Here is a 23,171-nt window from a genome sequence, read left to right on the forward strand (position 1 = left end):
GAGATGGACCATCGCATCAGCATAGAGGTGGTTCATTCTACAGTATTTTTATATTAGCATGCGATAGATCTATTACAATATTATTAATACGCAATCGCAGTTTATTTCTTGTCTTTTATTTAAAATGGTCCAAGCCATTACTTAAACATTGTTTGAATTTGTCGCAATCAGCTTGCACTGAGAATGAGAATGTATTAGACGCACATTAAAAAAAATAACGAAAAATGTACTTGCAGTACAGATTACAAGCCATTTAGGTAATAAAGGCGTATACAAAATATAAGATGAGATTTTATAAATGGCAACTAATCGACCGCGTGGATTTGCTTCTTCTTTAGCACCAAATAGTCCTCCTCATCTGTGCTAACCTCGTATATGTCCCGCGATTTTGTCTGAACTGGTGTCCTTAATTTGGCCTTCTTCACGTTGTTTTCAGCCACCCGCTGCAGTTCATCCTCCGTATCAATGCCCGATGAAGCATCTGCATTCAGATCCATCTTATTCTGATCTGCTAGAACTGAATCATAGGTGTTCTCCAGCATATCCACATCATTCTCGTTGGAATCGCGTCGTGGCCGCGTCGCCTCATCGCACAGCTCCTCATCGCTTTCCGGCTGGCCAAAGTCGTTGGTATCCAAGGCGTATCGTCGCCATGGCAGATACTTCTTCAGCTCGTAGCATTTCTCGATCCAACTGCGTGTCACAATCTTGCCCTTGCCCTTCACTTGATTGTACTTCGGAGTGTTTTTGAATGCGCATCTGTTTGGATTTCATGTTAGGAGGAGTTAGCGGCAGTTATCAGTTAAATGCACACTTCACTTACATCAGATGAGTACATCCTGGCTCCCAATCAGCTTTGTACTTGGCACCCAAGGCGACCGCTTTCGCGCGCAAGTCTGCACGATCGGGATTCTGAAAGGAGAGGGTATGGGTTTACAAAGTTTGTGATGCAATCATGTGCATTTGCTTGCCTGTATGCCGCTGATAACTAGGAGCACTCCCTTGAGTAACTGATTGAAGGGACGGTATTGAATTGGCTTTTCCATGACCTTTTGCTTTTTGGCGGGCGTGACTGCGATTGCGGTGGGAGATGAATGACGCTTTTGCGCAGATGGGCGAGAACTTTCCTTGGCGTTCGAGGTGTCCAATGATCTGTGGACATGCTTAGATTTCTCCTCCTTCCTGGATCTCTCCACCTTCGAATGCGATCTCTCCTCTTTTCGTGAATGCTTATCTTCCTTCGGTGTGGATTTTTCTCTAGACGATGACTTGTGCTCCTTTGCTAGAGGTTTGTCTTCTTTCGACGATGACTTGTGCTCTTTTGCTGGGGGATTGTCTTCTTTCGACGATGACTTATTCAAGGAATGCCTGCTGGACTTTTTCTTCCTGCTCTCCTTCTCCTTTTCCTGCTCCAATCGCCGGCGATCTTTATCCGCCTCCAGATGCTTGCTCAGTCGGTGTTTTTTGGTGTCTCCCGCGTCATCGGCCTCATCCTCATCGTCGTCGCCAAACAGCAGGGAAGCTCGATTGCGATCCAGGGGCTTGGCCTCCGATGGCGTCGGAGAACCCGATCGCTGGGCGCTGGGCACTGGAGATGGCGACGGTGAGGGTTTGGGCGATGCTGAGGGCGATGCAGCCAGGGTGGAAACCTTGCCAATGCTCAACCTTCTCAAGGCCGAGGAGCCGGCGTCCCGAATGGCAGCCGCTGTGGAGATTTGCGCAGCAGGCGACTTGTGCTGCGTCTCCTTCTTCCAGCTGTGAAATCTGTTCACCTGGTTGTCCGTCTCCGAATCGGGTGACTCCTCGCGCAGCTTAAAGGCCCCGAACTGCATCACACCCTGCGGCAAGAGGGATTTCACCTTTGGCGCCGCAGCTGCCACCACATGCACCTTGACGAAGGATAGCCCATAAGGCACATGGCGATTGAAGGGCTGCGTGCAGACTATCTTCAGCAGTTTCCACTTCTCCGGCAGGGCAGGCTCCGCCAGTGCAGGGCCACTAAAGCAGCGCACCCGGTTTGGGTTGCTCGAGTTTTTGCTCTCAATGGGCGTCATGAACGAGCTGGACAGCAGCAGTTCCCGGAAATCGTCCGCCTGGCAGCCCGTCCGGCTGACCAGCACCTCGATGAAGGCGGCATGTTCGTTGCCAATATCGATGCCCGTAATCTGTTGCGGCTCCGCAAACTCCAGCACCACATATGCGGATTTTTCGCCCGCCGCCTTGGTTCGCCACTTTTTGCCGGCGTTCTCCTTTAGCAAATTATCCGCCACGTGCACCTGGTCATCGGGAATGCATAGTTTTATATATAGAGCGTGGGTTTATATATCGGCGGTCTATATAGGATCAATACTCACCACATCCTCACTGCTCACTTCGCGTACGGACTTAAAAACCGCAATTGGCATTTCGCAATTCTCATGAATTTAACTGAGACGCCGCTAATTTGGCGGGAAATCGTTTTGGCCAACGCTCTCCCTATATTTATACGGATTATTGTAAAGAAATTGTATACTTTGCAAGTGTTTTCATGGGCGCCACAATGTTTGTTTATATGTTGTCTTTTGCAGCAGAGAGGTAAACTAAGGTGATTTTGTTTTGACAAATATTTTAAAAATAAACCCTGTATTGCTGGGCGCTAATTGCCCATCCCTAGCAGTGCTGGCAGTTTAGCTGGATATCGCTAAATTGGGTCTCTGCAGCGCTATGTCGAAAAACTAGCTAGTTAACTAAGGGGTTTACCAACACTTTACATTGTTTTCGAATTTTATATATTTCGGTTTTAAAATAAAAGTTAACTATAGAATTCATTTACATTTGCAGTTATTAAGTGTTTTAAATCAGCCATTACTTTTGTTTTTATTCGAGAGATTAAATCGCCAAAGTGGCAGCGCTAGTGAAAAGCAAACATATGTGAGTGAAAGTTTTGAAATGATAAACTCGCAATAGGAGATGAGCAATGCTTGCTAACAGTGACAGTAAACAAGACATAAGACAAAAATAAAAACAAAGCGCCCAGAAAAACAACCAAACATGATGAGCACTATAATTGCGTTAATTTAATATATTTAAAAACCTTATTGCTTATCAGCAAACACAATCGATTTAAACAGTGACTAACGATGGTAACGGTAACTGCGAACAGGTAGCAACTATCGCCCATCCCTGATTCCCCTTGTCAATGTCGCTGGCAAATAAATAAATAAATATCAACAAAATAGAGAATGAGCGCGGATGCGAGAATCAAGGAGATGGCGCCATCGCTGGACACCAGCGAGCGGGATGGTGAGAGGGAGCGAGAGCGGGAGAGCGGATGCCAGGACGTGGATGCCACCAACTCGAACACGGAACCCAGTGCCAGCGATTGGGTGAATTTCTCCCAGTGGATGCACTGCTTCTGCGTGGTCACCTTCGATCTTAATCTGGGCCAGGCGCTGGAGCACGTCTATCCGCCGCAGTTCATGCCCAGCGACCAGGAGGTCAGCAACATCTGCTACATGGCCTTTCCGGACTCCAATTCCGGCTGCATGGGCGACACCAAGTTCCACATGCGATTGCGCTGCACAACGCGTCGTGATTCCCTGCCAGGCTACAATGCAGAGTGTTCGCCGGCACTGCGACAGGATGGCTCCCACTACTGGGGCTTCGTGTACTTCCGGCAGAAGCGGGACGCGAATCTGCCGCGTGGTTACTTCCAGAAGAGCTTCATCATCATCACACGGCTGCCGTTCTTCAATCTGTACTACGACATACTCTCCCAGCTGGCGCCGCGCTACTTTGAGGACGGCACAGACGTCCTGCGGCTGGCCAGCGAGCAAATCAATCGCCAGTGGCCGGCCCTAAAGGTGGGCAAACCTCTCCAGCTGCCGCTGATGGAGTGCAGCTATCAGATATGCATACCGCGGACCAGCAGCAGCAGTAGGAAGTCCACAGCAGCAGAAGGTGTCGGCAGCGCGGGCGAAACGCCACCGGCGATGGCTGCTTGCCCAGCGGCCAAGGTGCTGGCCTCGGTTAACGAAATCGAGCTCTTCCGCTCCCTGGACTTTGTCATGGAGCAGCTGTACACGCTGTGGGAGCTGGTCATCACCGCCGAGCCCATCGTTGTCGTGGGCACCTCACCCGCCGACTGCTCCTACATGGTGCAGACCCTCCTGGCGCTGATCGCACCGCTCGAGTACTGCGCAGAGGCGCGTCCCTACTTCACCATTCACGACAGCGAGTTCCGGGAGTTCACACAGGAGTGCAGCAGCAAGACAACACTACCCGCCTGCATATTGGGCGTGACCAATCCGTTCTTTGTCAAGCTGCTCAAGGATTGGCCGCACATGCTGCGGCTGGTGGACAACCAGGTGAGTGGAAACAATATCCATGCGTATCGTAGACCGTATCGCCATCTCGCTCGTTTTCAGAAGAACATGCAGCAGCAACAGCACTTGCTGCTGGGCCAAAAGCACGCAAGGAACATTGCATCGGCCACATCCTTCTCCAGCGCAACGGAGATCGGTGGCAGATCGGTGAAACCCAGCGCGGCCCTGAACGGCAGCTCCAGCAATGGCTCGGGCGATGCCTCATCGGCGGGACTGCACAGCAAGTACAGGCCGTACCTGAAGAAGGACAAGGCGCTGATCAAGAAGGTGCTGCTGGGCATGAAGACCAAGCGGCCGGAGCATGTGCAAACCGCACTGATACGACGCCACCTGCTCGAGCTGACCCAGAGCTTTATGATACCGCTGGAGCGGTATATGGCCTCGCTGATGCCGCTGCAGAAGGACATCAGTCCGTTCAAGTCGGCGCCCAATGCCAGCAGCTTCAAGCTGGACGATTTCCTGGCCACGCTGGAAACAGCTGGGCCGCAGCTAACGTCGCCGCTGAAGGGCGACTGGAAGGGCCTGTACAGACGCTTCTTTCGATCGCCCAATTTTCGCGGCTGGTACGGTGCGAGGCATCGGGAGCTGCAACTAACGCTGCAGGATCTCCAGCTGCAGGCGCTGTCGGTGGCGAATCTCGAGCACTGGGCGCACGACAAGCAGGAGGTGGAGATCATCGATATGATACTCAAGCTCAAGCAGAAACTGAATCTCTATGGCGACAAGGCCGCGCAGCTGGAGGGCATCAATGGTACGCAGCAGCAGATACGCGCGCAGATCGAGTGCATGAAGGGCTTGCTGCCGCCGGATCTCAAGAATGTGGTGAATCTTTGATCTTAGTTGGCGTCCCATCTGTCTGTTATCCTGTGTGATTGTGTGCGGTGCTCTTTTATCAGTGTAAATAGGTTTTAATCGGAGATTAGTCGCCGTATTCGTGTCTAGTTTAATTCTAAAATAATCCCAAGCCAGCGAAGTGAGTGTGTTAGTCCAAGTCAAGTATTAAATGTAATCCTTGCGCTATACCAATTCCAGTTCCAACTTTTTACACCCCTTCGAAGTAATGCTCATGTCTCCGACTGTCTCAAATGGTTAAGCCAATGGCTCCAAACCAATCAAATAATACGAATTTGCGTGAAATTACCTCGTTAAAGTTCTGAAATGTGATTTAAAGCCAGTTTGTTCTACCTTCATTTTGTTTCATTTTCAAAAACGTTTGTATGTATATCGCTGAAATTGTTTATATCTACGATTGTCAAATATAAGTTAACTGGATTCATAACTATTGTGTGAACACATCCATGGACTGCAATTGCAATGTGGATTCCAAAGTGTTTATTATCATAAAAATACAAAACAAAAATACAACTTAAACGATACATGTGGATTAAATGGGATAATGGATGCAGTAATGGATGCTTTAATGTTTGGATCGTTGGAATGCGAGATTTACATTTAGATTTATATGAGAAAGACAATGTCGTCGGCCACCATGATCTGGTTGTCCTCGGTCATGCGATGCACGGCTGCCTCAATTTCGCCAGCGGTGAACGGCTCCTGGCTGCCGTCGTTGATGGCCGTGGTGATCCTGGCCAGCGCCAAACTCTGTTCGCGTGCCTCGCGAAACAGACGCTGCAAGTTGTTCTTGAACTGCCCCAAACGCGCATCGCTGATTGTGGCCGGTTCCGCGGGTGGTGTGGCGGCAGCCACCGACTGCTCCTCACTGGAGCTGCCCAGCTGCTGCGAGGCGGCCGAGCGTGCGGGCAGCGAACGGCGTGTTTCGCGGCGCGTCAAATCGCCGGCATCCGGCTGAGGGGTCTCAATGTCCTCCTCGTCGCTGTCGGCGCCCACGGGCGCGGTGCGTGTGCGTTTGGTGCGACGCGATGGCGAGCGCTGGCTGGACGCGTCACCGTTCTCGTCCTCCGCCTCGGAGCCGCTGTTCCGACGGCGCTTGCTGCCGCGCTCCTTCTCCAGCACCTTCTTGAAGTAGGCGAACTGCACCAGCTCGATGGCCGCATGGGCATCCTCAATGGTCACCGACTTGGACATGCGTGCGCGGGCATGGGCCGTGGACAAACGGATGAGGGTCTCCAGGGTACGGGCCGTAATCGGTTGAGTGCGGGCGACATCCGTTTCGACGGCTTCCTGGGAGCGAAGGCGCGAGTACTCGTTGGCAATGGCCTCGCAGGCCTGCTCGCCCAGCTTGGGCTTCATGCACTTGGCAATGTGTATGTACTTGCGCATGAACTCCACGGACAGGATCTTCTCGTGGCGCTGACGTGACTTGCCATGCAGCAGGGCATCGTACTTCTCATACACCTCGGTGTCCTTCTTCTGTGAATTCAATGGATGATAAAATGTTTTCTGTTTCGATTGCAAAACCCACCTCTTCGTTGCTGGAAACAAAGGACAATGAGTCCGCATAGGAGCTGCCCATGGATAGGGGCTCACCGTCGGCCTCCTTGGGATTGCGATAGCGATGCATGCGCACCACATGGTCCGAAATCATCTGATCGACGTCGCTGTCAATGACGTCCAGCATAACGAATAGCAAATCGAATCGAGATAGCAGCGAATCCTGCAGCCCAATGTTCTCCATCGGCGTCTTGTATTGATCATACTGAGAAATGGAAAACCCCGAATGAGCAGGATGTTTGATTAAGCATAAGGCGATGATGAACTCACCCTTCCGTACACCGGATTAGCGGCAGCCAAAACGGAGCAGCGAGCATTGAGCGAGGCATGGATGCCCGCCTTGGAAATGGTCACGCGTCCCTGTTCCATCACCTCGTGAATGGCCGTGCGATCGATGTCGCTCATCTTGTCGAACTCATCGATGCAAACGACACCGCGATCGGCCAGGACCATGGCGCCGGCCTCCAGACGCCGCTCCCCAGTCTCCTGATCCGTGGTCACCGCCGCCGTCAGACCGACGCCACTGGAACCACGACCCGTGGTCGGTATGGCCCTTGGTGCCGTGTTTAAGACGTAGCGCAGCAGCTGCGACTTGGCCACCGATGGATCGCCGATAAGCAGGACATTTATATCGCCACGCAGGCGTGTGCCATTCGGCAGGATCTTCTCCACGCCGCCGAGCAGCAGGCACAGGATGGCCTGCTTAACGTAAGCATGACCATGAATAGAAGGCGCCAAACTCTTGCTGAGCAGCTCGAAGATGTCGTTGTTCTTGGCCAGCTTCTTGCACAGCATGATGTCCTCGCGCGATATGTCCAGATTGCTCTCCTTGCTCAGCAGCGATATGTTGTTGGCCAGCAGGACTGTGCGAAACGTGCCCGAGGTGTAGCCACCGCGTTTGCCCGGCAAACAGCGATAGCTGCCCACAATCTGGACACGATCGCCGGGCTTGCAGCGATCCACGAGATCGTCGTCGCACACAATGTCCACGGAGCGTGGCAATTGGCCCGCCGGCGCCTTCTCCGGCATCTCCTGGATGGTCAGCGTCTGGTGGTCCTTGTAAACGGACAAACCGTATTCGGTCTCCAGCAGATTGCCATCCTCATCCTTGGTGGGATAGGCGGCGCCAGAGGGTACAGCCTCGAAGGATGTGAGATCGGTGTACTTGCGCTCCATCACCTTACGCGTATTGGGGCAATAGTGAACGCTGCGCACCACCTTCGGGCGTATCAGCGATACCTTGGTGACAATGCCCTCGACGCACACCATGTTGCCCAGATAGACGGAGGTGAGGGAGCGTGGCGTCACATGCCGATTGCCGAAGCAGCCCTCCAGGCCGACAAACAGATCCTCGTGCATTTTGCCATAGCTCGGATCCACGGTGGACGCGTACTCCTTGAGCGCCCGGCCAAAGGCCAGCTGCTCATCCGCCGCATTGCCCAGCAGTCCCAGGGCCCGCTGCGGATTCTTGCGCTTCAGATCGTTGACGTTCACGATCAGGCGCTTGCTCTTCTCCGCGATCATGTCCTTGACGTGGCCCGCATAGATGCCCTGATCCTCCTCGTCGTCCAGAAAGTCCACATACTCGCGCTGTATGTCCTTGATGAACTGTTCCCCCTCGTGGGCCATTGTGCTGCTTCTGCTGCTTCTGATGCTACTACTCTTCACTGGCGTTCACTGGACTGCTTTTGGATTCCCGGATGTGGAGCAGCTTCGATCCGTTCGGAGGCAAACGCAAATGCAAACAAAACTACTGCCACAAATTGCACGCCGAATGCAAAAGTTTTTTTGGCGGGAACGGCGCAATGTGACCAGGCGGTTGTGGGCAAAGTGAGAATTGGCAATATAATTTCTCTATTAAATATTGCTATTTATTTGTTTATTTATATTAAGGACACTTAAGATTGGCATCTTAAGCTAACTAACTGATATGTGCACTACCAGTCATGCAAATGAAATATATATTGTGGTGCAGTTTTAAAATAAAAAACTTTTCTTCCAAACACACTTATATTCACTGTCATCCTATATATAAAATTATGAAATATTGCAAAATATTCCTAAAATAATAATAAGAATTAGTTTAGTGCTGTTAATACTTTTAATTATATTATAATAAATTAACAATATTAAAACAATCTTGTCTTCCAAACATACACTTACATTCGCTGTCATCCAATATATAAAATAATGAATTATTGCAAAATATTCCTAAAATAATAATTATAATTAGTTAAGTAATTTTAATACTTTTAATTATATTATAATAATATTATAAATATATAATAATGTTTCGTTTAAAATGAGTTATTTACCGAAATATTATATATTTCTCATTTGAATTTTAAAATAGTTAGGTGCTATGTATTTCTGCCTGATCAAGTAGTATACATCATGTATCTAGATAATAAATAGCGCAATACTCATTCGAGTGTTCATCGCGAGTCTTCACTGTAATAATGGCTAATCTTATTACATGCATATTGCCTTTTTGCTGGAAGGCTCTAGTTGCTCATTCGAACTTAACTTTGTTTAAATGGCATAATTTGCTGCCCGCCCAAAGAAACCAGATAACTTGTATTATAATCAGTATTACCCCACAAATTGTTCATCACGAGTCTTCACTGTAATGCTGGGCCCACAGCTACAGCCAGGGCTGGCGTAACTATCGATGGTGAGCAGCTATCGATGTATGGCTCTGGCCACACCGTAATTACAAAAAAAATTCACATTTTATGCACATTTTCCGAGTTTTTCATGACAAAAAAGTCCACTTTCCAGTGCTTGGATGCTCAGGAAATATCCAGCTTTGTCCAAGAAAAGTGCCCAATAGGAATTATGCCCTATGACCACAGGGCATCGTAGAAAAGCGATATTTGTTTGGCCAGCCCTGCGTTTGCATTTTTGTTTTTTTCTATTTACCTGGTTTTTTTTTGGGGGGAAAACTACATTTCAGCGGAAAGCGAAGAGTTTTCCACGAAAACAAGCGAAGAACATGGACAGCGACAAGCAGGTGAGTGCCAGCGAATGCCCCAAAAGGCGCCACACTCATGGCAATGCCGCCTATTGCAGCTGGAAAGGCAGCTGGAGAAGGAGCTGGACGAGATGCCGGTGCAGGATTTGGACGACGATACCTACGACGAGTACGATCTTATTGTGATACCCGATCAGGGCAAGACCTCGCCAAAGCAGGCGCACAGCGATGCGCCGCAGCCTGAGCCTGAGCCGGAGGAGCTGGGCCAACGCATGCGCCCCACCTGGCCACCGTCGTCCGCCGGCGGCGGCGATATGACCACCATTGAGCTGATTTCATCGGACGACGAGCCGTCGGTGGAGGAGGCTGAGGGAGGAGATGGTGGCGGTGGCGGTGGCGGTGGTAATGCAAGCAGCAGCGATGATGTGGGCGTCATCGAGGATTCGGACAGTGAGCTGTCCAGCGATAGCGACAGCGCAAGCGGCGGCAATCAGCTGGAGCGGTCGTACCAGGAGCTGAATGCACTGCCCAACAAACAGTTCGCCCAGATGGTCACCCTCATCGGTATCGCATTGTGAGTGTTAATCCGCTGTCTATTTTTCAACTGGCATATTTAAAATTCATATGCTTGTTCTGCAGCAAACTGAATGATCTGGAAAAGATCGAGTCATCGGTGCTCGCCCTGCAACAAGTGGCCACTGTGCCGGCACACGTGTGGCTGAAGTATCTCAAGGCCCGCCTGGTTGTCACCCAGACGGCCGAGGAGCGCAAGGCGTTCGAGGAGAAGTGTGCCAAAGCCTTAAGCTACTACTACAGTATGTGCAAGAATCCAACTTTAGAGCAAAGAAAAAAAAAGGTATTAATGATTTACCTTTCCAGGCATACCGCTCTCCGAATACATTGTGAACTATCTGGTGGATCAGGGCAACGTGGAGAACCATGTGCTGTGGGCCAAACTGCTGGCGGACTACGACGTTGAGCGTCCCGACTTTGGCGACAAGCTGCGCACGCTGCTCGCGACGATTACGGATGAAAAGGAGGCATCCGCTTTTGAGGAACTGCTACAGAAGCACTGCGTCAGCTGGAAGTGCAGCCAGGAGCAGCGACAGCTCATCAAGCCCATTGTGGACGAGTTTAAGCGGCATCTGGACGAGATTGGACGTGGTTGGGATTGGTCCGAGACATACAAACGCCATGTTCTCGATGTGGAGGCGTTATCCCTCGACGATGATGACCTCAAAAACGCTGTGATTCGTTTCATATTTGAGCGCTCGGTGGCCAAGTTCCCAATTGTCGATGTGCTGTGGCTATCCTACATCGAATTCATTCAGGGCAGTGATGGCGGCTGTGTGGCGGAGGAGGATGATGAAACTGCCGAATTGACAGCGAAACGGGCCAGCCGCTTGGGCAAAGGTTACCTGCGCAACACGGCACTGGATTTGGCCAAGCGTGGAGTGCGCAGTCGTCCCAGTGTACAACTGAATCATCGATACCTCGACCTGATGGAGCGCGCCGACTTCGAGCAGCCGGAGGTTGAACAACAGATACGCGCCATACTGCAGCGCATTGTGCCCGACATGGACATGACCGTGGAGCTGCACTTGGACTATCTGGCGTACTGTGTGCGCAACACCAATGCCGGCGATGAGCAGCAGGCCGCCAGTCTGCGTGCCGCCTTCAATCGCGTGTGGGAAGAGCTATCCGCGCTCTACGGCGACGAGGCGGACACCAGGTACGAGGTGCTGCAGCTATGGGCCCAAGTGGAGTACACGCACCTGGCCAGTCCCGCCAATGGCTGGCACATTTGGCGCCAGATCATGGGTAAGCAACTTTAAAGCTGAAAAAGAAAACAACCTATTCATATATGTGGTCATCTGTGTAGGCTATCCAGGCAGCTCGCATCGCGGCCTGCTTTGGCTGGGCTTTGCCCAAATGGAAAGCGAATACAATGCTGGCCAGGGCACACGCGATGTTCTACGCGAAGCGCTGTCCCAGCCCGTCCTGGAGGATGGCATTATGGTGCAGGAGCTCTACCGACGCTATGAACGCTGCTATGGCACCTACGAGTCCATTGCTGCCTGCCAGGCCCTCGACTTGCCCGCTGAATATCTGAAGCCGCGTTCCCGCATCAAGCCCAATACTCAGCCGGCCAATTCTCGCCAACAGAAGCAGCAGCAGCAGCATCAGCGTCGCCAGCAGCAGCAGCCTCGCCAGCAAACACAATCGAATAGCGAGCCACTGAATCGCGAGCAACGACGTCGCCAGGCGCACGAGCAACAACAGCAACTGATGCAGGGACAAAAGAAGAGGCCACCGCCCACACAAGCGGCCAAACCAGAGACATCCCCCGGTGGAGCTTCGCCACCCACATCGAAAGCCAGGGGACCGGCCAATGCGCAGGGATCAGATGCAGAGACCAGGGAATCGAACTTTAAGTATTCGCGTGAGTCGCAAGCTTTTAGCGCCAAATAGTCAGTCACGTATTTGTGTTGTTTCACTAGCCAACATGGAGATCAATAAGATCTTTGTGCGGAACCTGCATCCCGCCTGCAGCAAGGAGGAGCTGCACGAGCTCTTCTCGCCCTTTGGCAGCATCAAGGATGTGCGCCTGGTGCACAAGCTGTGAGTGTTAGACAACAATTGGGGATTCTCGTAACAAAGCTAACAAATCCTCCACAGAAACAAGCAGTTCAAGGGCATTGCCTACGTGGAGTTCGAGAAGCCAGGAGAGGCACAAAGAGCGGTGGCTGGACGCGATGGTCACCTGTTGAAGGGCATGAATGTGAGCGATAATCTTGCGGTTTCATCGACACCAATTAAACATTAAACAAACTCTTGTTGCAGATTTCCGTGGCCATTTCCAACCCGCCGCCGAGGGGCTCAGCCTCGGATGTTGCCAAGCCCAGTGTGGCGCCCAAGAGACGTGTGCCCACCTCGCTGATACCGACGACTCTGGTGCGCCAGGAGGTGGCCGCCAAGAAGCGACGCTTGCAGGTCGAGCCGGGCACCTCAACGGCTGACGCGGCCACCGAGCACGAGGCTAATGGCGGCGCCGCCGTGTCCCTTGTGGAGCAAAAGGCGGAGGAGGAGCCAGCTGTTGCTGCTGCTGCTGCGCCCAAGTCAAACGATGACTTTCGCAAGCTATTTCTTAAGGATTAGGCCACAAGTGTCGGCAGCGATTAGTAATTTGTAATTTGTAGTTTGCGGGCGAAGATTCGGAGCTTACATTGTTAGATTTAAGGCAGCCTTAGTTGAAGCGTTGGGCTGGAGACGTGTACAAAGTGAAGCAGACGTAAGACAATGATTTTTTTTCGGACACAATTGGTTCCTTACGTGTGAACCAAGTAAAACAAAAAGAAATGAAAAATGTTTGAAAGTAAGCAGGTGATGCATGTGTCAACTCCTCGAGTTGAGTTATCCTGTGGCTGCCCAGCAAAACGACACTTGTCGTCCACGAAGGTCGGAAATAAAATGTACAAAAATTGAGTTGATTAAAGCAAATGAATGATCTGGCGTATTTATTGGATAACAACTAGGTGCGGAACTTGACGCTCTTCGTGACGGTGGCCTTGATGCCGGACATCTCGCCGCCGTAGCGCTGCAGCTCCTTGCGCACCGTGCGCACGGCTCCCTTGCGCCGGATGAGCGCCTTGCGGTATTTGCCGCGATGCTTGACCCGCGGATTGCGCAGCTCCTTCTTGCGGTGCGGCGTGAGGCCCTTGTTCTTCGCCATCTGGTAGGTGATGCCGCGTCGCGCGTTCTCCTCATCCTCTTCATCCTCCTCCGCCGCCTCATCCTCCTCCCCATCCTCTTCGTTCAGCTGCTTAGCCAGATCCTTCGCCTTACTATCATCGTCATCATCATCGGAGCTCACATCGGCCTGCTGCCCACCGTTGTACTTGTTGAGGATCTGCAGCTTGGCCTTGCGCTGCGCCACATCCAGCACAGTGAATGCATCGCCATCCTGTATCCGCTCCAGCAGCGCCTCCAGCTGCGGCCTAATGTACTCCTCGTAGCGTGGCTTCAGTTGCTCGAGCAGCTGCTTCAGCTGCACCAGCCGCTTGACCACCGGATGGAACTTGACGCTGCTGCGGCGCGCCTTTAGGAGCAGATAGAACGCCACATTGGAGCAGTAGGTGGTGAGCACGGTGTGAAAGAGGCTGGCGTACTGCAGGGCCGGCACCACGGGTACATCGTGATTGCGCACGTAATTGAGCACCGGTGTAATTAGATCCTTCACCTCGTCCAGATGCTGCTGAAAGTCCTGGGTGAGGCCGATGAACTCCGGCGAGTCCTTGTGCAGCAGTTGACGTCGCTCGCGGGCCGTCAGGCCGGTCAGGTCGGTGGTCACTTTGGTTATCTCGCCCGCCACCTGCTCGTCGTCACTGCTGGCTGCGGATGGAGCTTGGACATCGTCCAGCTGGAAATCGGCCTCGCTCAGCCGCTTGGCCAGGCGCAACTGTATCTTCTTGGCCTCCTCCTCCTCGGCGAGGGCCTGCTCCTCCTCCTGGGCATTGTAGCTGCTGTAGTCCTGATCCACAAAGTCCGTGTTGTAGTAGGTGCTCCGTTTGCTGCCCCAGTCCATTGTGTTGGGCAGATCGCGGTCATCGTCCTCGGCCCCCTCGATGTCGCTGTCCCGCATCAGTTCCGCCACATTGTCCTCCTCCGCGTCCTCGTCGTCATCTTCACTGAAACCGAGCACTTCTTGGACGGGATCCTGTTGCTTTTTGCGCTGTTTGCGCAGATCCTCGAGTATCTCGCGCTCCTCGTCATCGTACTCCTGCTCGGAGCCGGTCAGCTCGTAGTCGTCGCCCTCGCTGTCCATTTTCTGTCCGCTCTCTGTGCGTTGAAATACAAATTAAAACTACAAAAAAGTTAAACACAACACGTGCGTAAACAAACGGTTCGATAACGATTTCGATAGGCGGCTTATTGCACCAAGTGTGGTGGACTAGCCCACATTGGCCCCATTTGCCATCTCTAGGCTGCAGCTTACCGCGGCGCTGCCACACCGCTCAAGTGTCACATTTGAAATTACAGTTACAAAAACGCAAAACAAAATGGAAGACGAAAATCAAGCATTTCGCTCGAAAACGCAACTTAAAAATATTCTGCGAAATATCGCGTTTAAAAATGAATTAGCAGCCGATATGCGCTGCTCGCGTGCCAAAATGCTACTGGCGCAAATGGACGCCAATGCGAGGAGTGACTGCCGCAGCGATTTCGAAAATGTGCGTGTTTCAATCCGTAAGTTTATGCTAGAAATGCTGGAAATGACTAATAATTCTGCATCTTAGATCGTTCCCAAGCCCAAAACTAACGATCCCACCAAGCCAGCTGACCAGGTAGGCCAACTTCCAGCACTGAGGAGCAGCCGCGGCAAACAGATGCACATATGTGCCAGATTTTTGCCTCAAAAAGTTGGTAATCCTTCATTAGCCAGTATATACATGTAAATCCACATCCTATCCACCGCTTCAGCCGGGTTCGCCGCCCAGCGACGAAGCCTTCTCCATGTGCACTGGAAAACGCAAGGTTTTGGACGCCATAGCGGCGTTCCAGCAGTCGGCAGTCGTCGCCCATGACAAACAGATGCCGCTCCAGAACGTGGCCAATGCCAATGGCCATGTGGAGCTGCAAGCGGAGCAGGAACAGCTAATGCCCGACAGCGAAACCGACTACCTGCTGGAGTGGCTGGAGAAGACAGCGCATTGGGACGTGCCGGAGCATACTAGTCGCCACAAAGCTGCGGCAAAGAAGGCGGCACCGGAATGTCCAGCTAGCCACAGCGATGATGGCGAGTTGAGAACGCAGAATCCCTTTGGCCTGGCTGCCGCCAAGACGGATAAACTGTCGGATGCTGGAGTAGCGGATCAGGTCATAGAGGACATTGGGAGCAGCGAGAACTTTCGCTCTGCGTTTCCCGAAAGCTGTGTGGTCAGTTTTGAGCGCGTGATGTAATGCTTAATGCCCAACATTTTGTACTCCATGCAGACGGATGCCATCCTAATGCTGGACAGAGCCAAGCATGCCGTGCGCTTGGACTGTGCGCTGCCGCCACTGAATGTGCAGGATTGCTGCCGGCAGGGCGACTTAATCAGGATCGCCGTGTGCAAGGTGTACAGTCCCTTTCAGTTCTGGTTCCACTTTCAGCATCCCACGGACGACTTCGATCCGCTGGTCCAGCTGACCAACGAAATTAAGTTGGTATCCATTTGCTCGACCACGGCTGATACGAACTAATTCTATCAAATCCCCAGCTCGTTTTACACTCATCAGTTGGATCCGGCGTACAGGAGTGCGATGCCCAGCAGCTTTCACAAAGCCGGCTACATATGCGCCGCCCAACATGAAAGTGGCGACTGGCGACGGGCCAGAGTGCTGCACACCGCGCCCACAGACGCCACCTGGGTGTACGTCTACCACGTGGACTATGCCACGTCCGTTGAATTGCCGCCGTGTAAATTGCGTTTTCTGCCGGATCACTTTGCGAACACCCCAATACAGGCGGCCCGCGGCACACTGTCGCACATACAGCCATTGGGCATCCACTGGCCACCGGATAGCGTCAGTCACTTCAAGCGTTTGGTGTACCACAGAACGTTGCATGCAGAGGTGATCGAAGTGGACGCCACCGCGGGCATACTCTTCATGCGACTATCGCAGAGCGTGGAGTTTGCCCCGTCGATCAACAAGCTGCTGGTGGAGGCCGGCTTGGCGGCGATTAGCGAGAACTACAGTCGCGCGGTCATCGCATACAACTGCGGCCGAAGGCTACGCTACCTACGCGAGCGACTGCCCAGGTGGGGACCCCCAAATGTGATTGCATTTGTGCTTGAGCATGCAGCTAACATATTTCTCTTCCTCCGTTTTGTCCATCGTTTGAATAGCTTCGAGATACTCGAGTCGCGCATAATACCGCTGAATGACGAGGAGTTCGAGCAGTACTTCGATGCCATCATCTATTGCCCATCGTTCCACAGCGATTTCCAGCTGCCGCAGCTGCAGAATCCCTTTCACAGCGGCCTCCTCGAAGCGCTGGCCGCCTGGATGCCCGCCTATCGCCGCGAGCAGGAGCACTGGCGTCGCATTTACAAGCAGGCGGACATGCAGCTGCTGGAGGCTCGTCGGCAGACCAAAAAGAAGGCGGACAGCGAGGCGCAAGGGAAGGAAGTGCTGGCCGAGCCTGGTGGGCAAGTGGCGCAAGAAGTTGCAGCAGCAGCAGGAGGAGCAGCCAAACTAGCGCTAGAAACTGGAAACCAAAGCCCTGATCCAAGGCAGCAACTGCATCATTTATAGACGCAACCACTTTTGCACCCACTGTATTTTACACACAACTTGACCACCAGTTCTTTTCTTTTCGTTTTTTCGTTTTTGTTTGCTTTTCTAATACCAACAATTTTTGTTACCAAATAAAAAGAGACGAAAAGGTTGCTTGAATTTGTGCTGCCTCGATATACCTTCCCTGGTGGCCAGTGGCTGGACGGGATTAGGCGTGTCCGAAACTAGCGTGCTGCAGTGCGTCTAACGTGTGCCCGCCTCGTTGAACTTGATGGCGGACAGCAGGCGCTGGCAGTTGGCCGACGAGAACGGCTCCTCCGCCGCCTGCGTGGCCGCCTCGCTGAACTGCTCCATGTACATGCCCTGTGGCGCAGATGGCGACACATCGTAGCCGCTGGAATCACAGCTCATGGGCACATCGGGTGGCGGAGCGACGGCATAGTCGGTGGGCAGGTCGGGAAAGGCGCGAAACCAGGGCAGCATCAACGAGATCTGATGCCAGCGGCTCGAGTTGGACAGCGTATCCGTCGGCGGCTCATCCTCCAGCGGTGGCGGTGGAGGCGGCACCATGCCACTGGGCTGATGCGACGCTATGGTGGCGGACTGGGAGCAGCCAGCGGCGTCATCCTCGTTGGTGTGAGGAATCTCCACATTGCTGGCTACGCACTGGTGCGCCACATTCACTGGAGACGTGGCTGCCGTGACCAATGTGCCAGTGGTGCCAGTGGTGCGAGTGGAGCCAGTGGTGCGAGTGGAGCCAGTGGTGCGAGTGGAGCCAGTGGTGCGAGTGGAGCCAGTGGTTACAGTGGTGCGCCTGGTGCCAGTGGTGCGATAGCTGCGCCTGGTCGGATTCGTCGTCTGTGTGCCCGTCGAGCTGACGGAGAAGTGGGAGACGCCCACTGGCGACGGAGCCATGTGCAGCACCCGCAAGCTGCGCTGCCGCGGCACCTCCTCCCGATCGTCATGCGCGTCCACCCGCCCAAGCTCGAGATTCCGCCCCCGCGCCCGCGACCGCTGTCGCATCTGGTCCATCAACTCACGCATCTCGCGCTCATCCTCGCTGTCCATGGCGTCCAGCGACGGCGACATCCAGTCCTCCGTATGGAAACTGTGGTCCGAGTACGAATCCTGATCGCGTCCCACCTGCACACTATCGCCCATCGGCTGCTCCTGCCGCTCGCCGTGCTGCTCCAGCTGCTGGCCAGCATCCGCTGCTGCTGTACTGCGTCCACTGCTGCTCGCGGCCAGCAATTGCAGCTGGCTGGGCGTCAGTTGGCGGTAGTCCGGATACAGGCGACTGGGCAGCTGCTGCGTTATGGGCACCTGCGCATTGGCATGCGGACGTGGCCGAGCAACTGTAGCCACTGTCGTCGCCACCGGAGCCGCCGCCTGTGCATGTCTGCGCTGGCGCAGGAGCAGCAAGCGCTGCATATTCTGGCGCGACTGATCGTTGCCATAGGAGATGCGCTTGGCGGCACGCTCCCGGCGCTCCACAGCCGCGCGCCGCGCATCAGTGGCCGCCTGCACCTTGGCCGTCATCCGGAGTTCGCTGCGCAGAAAGCCGCCGGTGCCGGCCTCCGCCATTTGGCCATTCCGGCGCGAGATCTCCTGGCCCAGCAGACGCGCCCGGGCCAGCGTTTCCACGCGCTGCACGTGCAATCGCTGCTGCGGCGTTGTGTTCGCCAGCCTGCTGGTGGTATGAGGTGGCCTCCGGCGGGTAATGCGTCCGCCGGCAAAACTGGTCGACTGGCCAGCACCACCAGCAGGTGGCATTGTGCCGCTGCTGGCGCCACTGGTGGATGCACCTGCACCTGCACCAGCACCTGAGTCAGCAGCAGCACCGGCACCATTGCCCCCCACCTTTATCACCTCGATCTCGCGAAAGAGCCGCTTGAGCCGCACCTGGCGCATCTTCAGCTCGATGGTGCGATCGTTGAATTCCTGGATGCGCTCGTACTCATCCCGCAACCGCTGCAGCTGCCCGTTCTTCTTGCTCTTGTTGAACATGCGACGGAAGTAGGGCGTCGATTTGATTTGATACGACATGGTTCGAGATGAAATCTTCTGGATAATTTTGTTGAATTTTTTCTGTATTTATTTTTGGTGCCTTTTTTTTCTCTGTTCTAAACGTTTTGCTATCGAAAGTGATTTTTTTTCCGTGTGTGTGTTCCCAAGTTTGGTTAGCAAATGCCCGACGCCAAGTGGAACAGCCACTGACATGATTCTCCAGCGCCTGCTGGGCATCCATATATACAACACCTGGCACACTTTGTTCCCCAATGGAGCCACTAGTCATGGGAGTTACATGCGCTTGCTTATTAGTCAGGAGTGGTTACAATTTATTGATCGAATTGCTTTTGCTTAATGCCTGGGATCTTAAAGCTATTTGAAACTGGAACTGGAGGTCAATGTCGCAGACACGCCTCCACGTCCCCAATCATATATCATAAAATATCAGCATCGAGTTAAGGTCAATCACGGCTCCTGGTGGCCACACGCGCATCTCCTGCTCCCACATCGCTTACAAGCTAAACATCACATGAAAAAACTACCACTAATAATATGGCTAAGACGTTGAACACATAAAGAACACAATTGGTGCGAACATGGCTAAAATATAAAAAAAAAGTACTAGTCCAGTGTTGAGCCAGCTCCGAAAGATGAGATGAATTGAGCAATGCTGGGCGGGCTTAGGCCTTCACCAGCTTGGCCATCATGTTGGTTAGCTTGTGCTCGTCGGCGCCGGAGAAGGCGGCCAGGCGGCGATTGTTGCGCAGAAAGACAAAGGTGGGCATGCTGCGCACCTTGTAGCGTTCCGTCAGCTCCTCGAACTTGTCCACATCGATCTTGAGCACCACGGCCTTGGTGGAGTATTTTCTGGCCAGCGATTTGACGGTGCTTTCCATGTCCTTGCACGGGCCACACCAATTGGCATAGAAGTCCAGCACGATGAGCTTGTCGTCGGCCGCCTCGATGCGCTTGTGGAAGTCGGTCATGGTGCGTACGGATGCCATTTCTCGCGAGGATTATCAAGTTGGATTCTGGTCTTTGAGACTTTGCGTGCCAAGCTGTTAACGCTTTCGGAGCGAATTCTGAACTAATTGCAATGGCCACGCCATGGGCGCTTTTATGGGGCTCTCCAATTTGCGACGGAGACTGGAATTCGCGCCAATTTGCTGGCTGAATTCGCATATTTTTTTTGCGCTCTTCGCGTGGGCGCAATACAAAATGGCGGACGGTGGAGAGCGCAAAATGGCCGACGTGCCGGAGTTGCCAGTTGGGTGGAAAAGCCAAACAAGGGTACACACACTTATTCACCACGACACAATTTATCGCAATCGATTGCAAGCTCGTTTTTAAGCGAAAAATACTTATTTATTATTGTTGCAAATGTTTGTAATGGGCATATATTATATATATTATAATGTATATAGCTACCTTGTTGAATCCTAACACCGTTCGATTGGGGCTTGCATTTATTCAAAGCACTATTCGCGGCACTAATATTTTGAGCGCGCCTGTTTCAGTGCTGCCACAGCCATGGTGTATACCAAGTGTACCCACCTTAACACACCGCACAGTTGGCTTTTGAAAAAAAGAACACTTTTTTCGATCCAAGTAAGCTGGCAGGAATTTGACTTGGATTCTATATAAATACAACTGCCGGCCGTACATTTGTTCATTTCGGGCTGATATCTCGGTGAGAGCAGACGTTGGGCTCCAAAAATTCCAAAGTAAATAAAACATTAAAAAAAAACCAACAAAAAAAAACGAATCAAGTGTAGTAAATTCTCTCGACAACCAAACACGATTTTCTAAAATTCTTTTCCTTTTTTTTTGTTTGCAACGCGTTTGCTGTTTTAGTTAAAATCATGGTGTACCTGGTGAGAAACAAGGCGGATCTCGACAAGCAGCTCACCCTCGCCGAGGGCAAGTTGGTGGTGATTGATTTCTATGCCAACTGGTGTGGTCCGTGCAAAATCATTGCCCCCAAGCTGGAGGAGCTGGCGGAACAGTACTCGGACCGTACCGTCGTCCTCAAGGTGAACGTGGACGAGAACGAGGACATCGCGATCGAGTACAATGTAACCAGTATGCCCACATTTGTGTTCATCAGAGCCGGCGATGTGCTGGACGTCTTCGTTGGCTGCAACGCCGAGAAGCTGTCCAAATCCATGGAGAAGTATGCCGCCAGCGGCAGCGAACCGCTTCACTCATCCGTACAGCTCCTCGAATCCGATGAGGAATCCAGCGCCAATCCCAGCGCCGCCTCCAGTGACAGCGAGGACGATGTGGTCATCTGCGAGGTGTCCGCCCACGATCAGGAGGCCGTGCTGGAGCACTAAACACCACCTACCTAATGTATGTATCCATGTATCGAGATTGGCCACATAATCCTATAATACCATAATCCATGCTCCAAGCAGATCATCCATGTGAGGCGAATATGGTGCCAATTCTAAGCAACACACACACACATCATTCATACATATGGCAATACGGTAACAACAAACGCAAAACACACTACACACTCGCCACGCACACCAAGCACACCCATTACACACCCTACACCTCACACACACACTGTGTACACTCATGAAATGTGGTGCTTGAAATAGGACTGCTTGAACTTTCGAATGCAATTCAAATGTAACTTGATTGATGTTACGGCGGCGGAGGACGCCCCATCGAATCTACACACTAATATCTTCCTGGGAATCCGAGGACTTATGTGAAACACACTCTTTACATACCGCAATCATACCAATATGCTGTCGAGGGAATCGATGCCGATACCACTTCTACATTTATGCTAACTCTTAAGTACACTAAATGGAAATATGTACAATCGACCGACAATATGGAATACGCATTAATACGAATTACTGGTTATTTTTGTTTCAACACACGACAAATATTTGCTGCGAAACACAAAATACAATCAAGAAACAAAATGTAAGAGCAACTAATTCAACTTATATGTTTTTTTTCTGCTTGGTTACAAAAAGATGCTGCTTGTATGTGTATATATTGATTGATTTATTCTATACTTTAAATTATAATTGGAGTTGCGACACTTCTCTACACCTTATCCGTGTATGCGCCGCGCTCACTTCTTGGCGAATGTGATCTTCATGGCGTGCGTCGGCGTGATCTTGAAGCCCTGGAGCGCCTCCTTGGCGGCATTACTCTGCAGCTCGGTGGTGAACTCCACGAAGGCGATGTCGTGGCGGTTCGGCACAAGACGCACCTCCTTGAAGCCGGGGAACTGATTAAACAGCATGGACAGCATCATCTCGTTGGTCTCCTCGGGCAGATTGGTGAGGAAGAGGATCTGGTTGGGCGGCTGCTCGGTCTGTGTGTTCGGGTTCGAGTTCTCCGCGCTGCTCGGCTTCTTTTTCTTGTCCCTGTGCGAGTGAAAACAGAGTTGTGTTAGTTGGAGCTGTCTAATGACTGGCAACTTTTTGACATTCCTGTTTGAAATGTGCTCAAATATGAGAATATTTCAAGGGGGAATATGCGGAGGCAACTCTAAAATGAGTGCCTAAAAGAGGACCACCATGAAATGGCAGCAAATTCCTAAATCTAAAGGGCCCAAGTTAGCAAGATACTCACTTCTTTTCCTCGGCACCTGGCGCCGGTTTCGGTGGCTTGATCTTCTTAGGGCGCTCCTTGAAGGTACCCTTCAGCTTGGCCACAATATCCGAGTCGGACTTGGAGTAGGCGATCTGCATGGGCTTGTCGTAGAAGGGGAAGCCCTGCATGGTGCGCAGGGCGTTCGAGGCGCTACCAATCTCCTTGAAGATCACGAATGCCTGGCCGCGCATCTTGAGCGTTTTCAGTGCCACAATGTCGAGGATTTGGCCGAATTGGGAGAAAATCGCATAGAGCGACTTCTTTAGCTCCTCCTTCTTGATCTTCTCGTTCAGATTGTTGATATATATCGTCTGGTTGGGTCGCACGTCCATGCTGCCGTCCTTTTATTCAATTAAAGCGACAAAAACAAGCCAATTCTCTATATATTGTAAAGTAAAAAAACGAGTCTGTCATCGATAGCAGAAGGCATTGTTTGTGGGGGGCTTATCGATATGTTATCGCACCGGCGTTTGGCAGTGTGGTAAAACTGCACATGGCTGCAA

At 52.2% G+C, this 23,171-nt stretch overlaps 10 protein-coding genes across 12 annotated transcripts; 4 read left to right on the forward strand and 6 right to left on the reverse strand.

The window, feature by feature from the left end:
- Window positions 1–100: 100 nt before the first annotated feature.
- Window positions 101–2,627, reverse strand: LOC6524157 (DNA repair protein XRCC1). The gene is made up of 4 exons (XM_002099984.4): window positions 2,355–2,627; window positions 972–2,276; window positions 824–912; window positions 101–759 (listed from the first exon to the last, which is right to left on the reverse strand). The coding sequence occupies exons 1-4, from the start codon at window positions 2,403–2,405 to the stop codon at window positions 306–308; spliced, it is 1,899 nt and encodes a 632-aa protein (XP_002100020.1). The 5' UTR covers window positions 2,406–2,627; the 3' UTR covers window positions 101–305.
- A 453-nt stretch (window positions 2,628–3,080) lies between these two features.
- LOC6524158 (protein DENND6B) lies at window positions 3,081–5,643 on the forward strand. 2 transcript variants are annotated; one of them, XM_015190051.3, is made up of 2 exons: window positions 3,081–4,346; window positions 4,410–5,643. In XM_015190051.3, the coding sequence occupies exons 1-2, from the start codon at window positions 3,222–3,224 to the stop codon at window positions 5,196–5,198; spliced, it is 1,914 nt and encodes a 637-aa protein (XP_015045537.1). In that variant the 5' UTR covers window positions 3,081–3,221; the 3' UTR covers window positions 5,199–5,643. The 2 variants fall into 2 exon arrangements, with proteins under 2 accessions (XP_015045537.1, XP_002100021.1); XM_002099985.4 differs by having other exon boundaries at window positions 3,095–4,346; window positions 4,407–5,643.
- A 38-nt stretch (window positions 5,644–5,681) lies between these two features.
- On the reverse strand, window positions 5,682–8,585 carry LOC6524159 (DNA replication licensing factor Mcm3). The gene is made up of 3 exons (XM_002099986.3): window positions 7,047–8,585; window positions 6,748–6,981; window positions 5,682–6,695 (listed from the first exon to the last, which is right to left on the reverse strand). The coding sequence occupies exons 1-3, from the start codon at window positions 8,403–8,405 to the stop codon at window positions 5,823–5,825; spliced, it is 2,466 nt and encodes an 821-aa protein (XP_002100022.1). The 5' UTR covers window positions 8,406–8,585; the 3' UTR covers window positions 5,682–5,822.
- A 919-nt stretch (window positions 8,586–9,504) lies between these two features.
- LOC6524160 (RNA-binding protein 4F) lies at window positions 9,505–13,255 on the forward strand. The gene is made up of 8 exons (XM_002099987.3): window positions 9,505–9,789; window positions 9,849–10,324; window positions 10,390–10,565; window positions 10,630–11,571; window positions 11,633–12,193; window positions 12,252–12,372; window positions 12,430–12,532; window positions 12,595–13,255. The coding sequence occupies exons 1-8, from the start codon at window positions 9,622–9,624 to the stop codon at window positions 12,907–12,909; spliced, it is 2,862 nt and encodes a 953-aa protein (XP_002100023.2). The 5' UTR covers window positions 9,505–9,621; the 3' UTR covers window positions 12,910–13,255.
- On the reverse strand, window positions 13,233–14,667 carry LOC6524161 (something about silencing protein 10). Its single transcript, XM_002099988.4, has one exon. The coding sequence runs from the start codon at window positions 14,573–14,575 to the stop codon at window positions 13,283–13,285; it is 1,293 nt and encodes a 430-aa protein (XP_002100024.1). The 5' UTR covers window positions 14,576–14,667; the 3' UTR covers window positions 13,233–13,282.
- Window positions 14,668–14,757: 90 nt separating this feature from the next.
- LOC6524162 lies at window positions 14,758–17,190 on the forward strand. Of its 2 annotated transcripts, none has more exons than XM_039370144.2 (6): window positions 14,758–14,981; window positions 15,048–15,170; window positions 15,232–15,687; window positions 15,745–15,953; window positions 16,011–16,553; window positions 16,641–17,190. In XM_039370144.2, the coding sequence occupies exons 1-6, from the start codon at window positions 14,811–14,813 to the stop codon at window positions 17,047–17,049; spliced, it is 1,911 nt and encodes a 636-aa protein (XP_039226078.1). In that variant the 5' UTR covers window positions 14,758–14,810; the 3' UTR covers window positions 17,050–17,190. The 2 variants fall into 2 exon arrangements, with proteins under 2 accessions (XP_039226078.1, XP_002100025.3); XM_002099989.3 differs by having other exon boundaries at window positions 15,048–15,095.
- On the reverse strand, window positions 17,043–19,248 carry LOC6524163. Its single transcript, XM_002099990.4, has one exon. The coding sequence runs from the start codon at window positions 19,075–19,077 to the stop codon at window positions 17,275–17,277; it is 1,803 nt and encodes a 600-aa protein (XP_002100026.2). The 5' UTR covers window positions 19,078–19,248; the 3' UTR covers window positions 17,043–17,274.
- Window positions 19,249–19,346: 98 nt separating this feature from the next.
- On the reverse strand, window positions 19,347–20,145 carry LOC6524164 (thioredoxin-1). Its single transcript, XM_002099991.4, has one exon. It carries the CDS (start codon window positions 20,043–20,045, stop codon window positions 19,722–19,724), a length of 324 nt encoding a protein of 107 aa, XP_002100027.1. The 5' UTR covers window positions 20,046–20,145; the 3' UTR covers window positions 19,347–19,721.
- Window positions 20,146–20,631: 486 nt separating this feature from the next.
- LOC6524165 (thioredoxin-T) lies at window positions 20,632–22,001 on the forward strand. The gene is made up of 3 exons (XM_002099992.3): window positions 20,632–20,765; window positions 20,896–21,393; window positions 21,459–22,001. Exon 2 carries the CDS (start codon window positions 20,904–20,906, stop codon window positions 21,375–21,377), a length of 474 nt encoding a protein of 157 aa, XP_002100028.1. The 5' UTR covers window positions 20,632–20,765; window positions 20,896–20,903; the 3' UTR covers window positions 21,378–21,393; window positions 21,459–22,001.
- Window positions 21,989–23,091, reverse strand: LOC6524166 (U1 small nuclear ribonucleoprotein A). The gene is made up of 2 exons (XM_002099993.3): window positions 22,648–23,091; window positions 21,989–22,439 (listed from the first exon to the last, which is right to left on the reverse strand). The coding sequence occupies exons 1-2, from the start codon at window positions 22,998–23,000 to the stop codon at window positions 22,142–22,144; spliced, it is 651 nt and encodes a 216-aa protein (XP_002100029.1). The 5' UTR covers window positions 23,001–23,091; the 3' UTR covers window positions 21,989–22,141.
- Window positions 23,092–23,171: the final 80 nt, after the last annotated feature.

This window comes from Drosophila yakuba, chromosome X, assembly GCF_016746365.2.
Source record: "Drosophila yakuba strain Tai18E2 chromosome X, Prin_Dyak_Tai18E2_2.1, whole genome shotgun sequence".
NCBI classification, from domain to species: Eukaryota; Metazoa; Arthropoda; class Insecta; order Diptera; family Drosophilidae; genus Drosophila; species Drosophila yakuba.

Bases quoted from the DNA above. Each gene is read 5' to 3' on its own strand.
- LOC6524160 (XM_002099987.3), top strand. From the start codon at position 9,622: ATGACCACAGGGCATCGTAGAAAAGCGATATTTGTTTGGCCAGCCCTG. The intron at 9,790-9,848 runs GTGAGTGCCAGC...CGCCTATTGCAG, and splicing joins ACATGGACAGCGACAAGCAG to CTGGAAAGGCAGCTGGAGAA. The intron at 10,325-10,389 runs GTGAGTGTTAAT...CTTGTTCTGCAG, and splicing joins ACCCTCATCGGTATCGCATT to CAAACTGAATGATCTGGAAA.
- LOC6524161 (XM_002099988.4), bottom strand. From the start codon at position 14,575: ATGGACAGCGAGGGCGACGACTACGAGCTGACCGGCTCCGAGCAGGAG.
- LOC6524158 (XM_002099985.4), top strand. From the start codon at position 3,222: ATGAGCGCGGATGCGAGAATCAAGGAGATGGCGCCATCGCTGGACACC. The intron at 4,347-4,406 runs GTGAGTGGAAAC...GCTCGTTTTCAG, and splicing joins TGCGGCTGGTGGACAACCAG to AAGAACATGCAGCAGCAACA.
- LOC6524162 (XM_039370144.2), top strand. From the start codon at position 14,811: ATGGAAGACGAAAATCAAGCATTTCGCTCGAAAACGCAACTTAAAAAT. The intron at 15,171-15,231 runs GTTGGTAATCCT...CCACCGCTTCAG, and splicing joins CCAGATTTTTGCCTCAAAAA to CCGGGTTCGCCGCCCAGCGA. The intron at 15,954-16,010 runs GTTGGTATCCAT...TCAAATCCCCAG, and splicing joins CAGCTGACCAACGAAATTAA to CTCGTTTTACACTCATCAGT.
- LOC6524164 (XM_002099991.4), bottom strand. From the start codon at position 20,045: ATGGCATCCGTACGCACCATGACCGACTTCCACAAGCGCATCGAGGCG.
- LOC6524157 (XM_002099984.4), bottom strand. From the start codon at position 2,405: ATGCCAATTGCGGTTTTTAAGTCCGTACGCGAAGTGAGCAGTGAGGAT. The intron at 2,277-2,354 runs GTGAGTATTGAT...CCCGATGACCAG, and splicing joins AAGTGAGCAGTGAGGATGTG to GTGCACGTGGCGGATAATTT. The intron at 760-823 runs GTAAGTGAAGTG...AAATCCAAACAG, and splicing joins CCAGGATGTACTCATCTGAT to ATGCGCATTCAAAAACACTC.
- LOC6524166 (XM_002099993.3), bottom strand. From the start codon at position 23,000: ATGGACGTGCGACCCAACCAGACGATATATATCAACAATCTGAACGAG. The intron at 22,440-22,647 runs GTGAGTATCTTG...TCACTCGCACAG, and splicing joins CCAGGTGCCGAGGAAAAGAA to GGACAAGAAAAAGAAGCCGA.
- LOC6524159 (XM_002099986.3), bottom strand. From the start codon at position 8,405: ATGGCCCACGAGGGGGAACAGTTCATCAAGGACATACAGCGCGAGTAT. The intron at 6,982-7,046 runs GTGAGTTCATCA...TCCATTTCTCAG, and splicing joins CTAATCCGGTGTACGGAAGG to TATGATCAATACAAGACGCC. The intron at 6,696-6,747 runs GTGGGTTTTGCA...TTGAATTCACAG, and splicing joins TTGTTTCCAGCAACGAAGAG to AAGAAGGACACCGAGGTGTA.
- LOC6524163 (XM_002099990.4), bottom strand. From the start codon at position 19,077: ATGTCGTATCAAATCAAATCGACGCCCTACTTCCGTCGCATGTTCAAC.
- LOC6524165 (XM_002099992.3), top strand. From the start codon at position 20,904: ATGGTGTACCTGGTGAGAAACAAGGCGGATCTCGACAAGCAGCTCACC.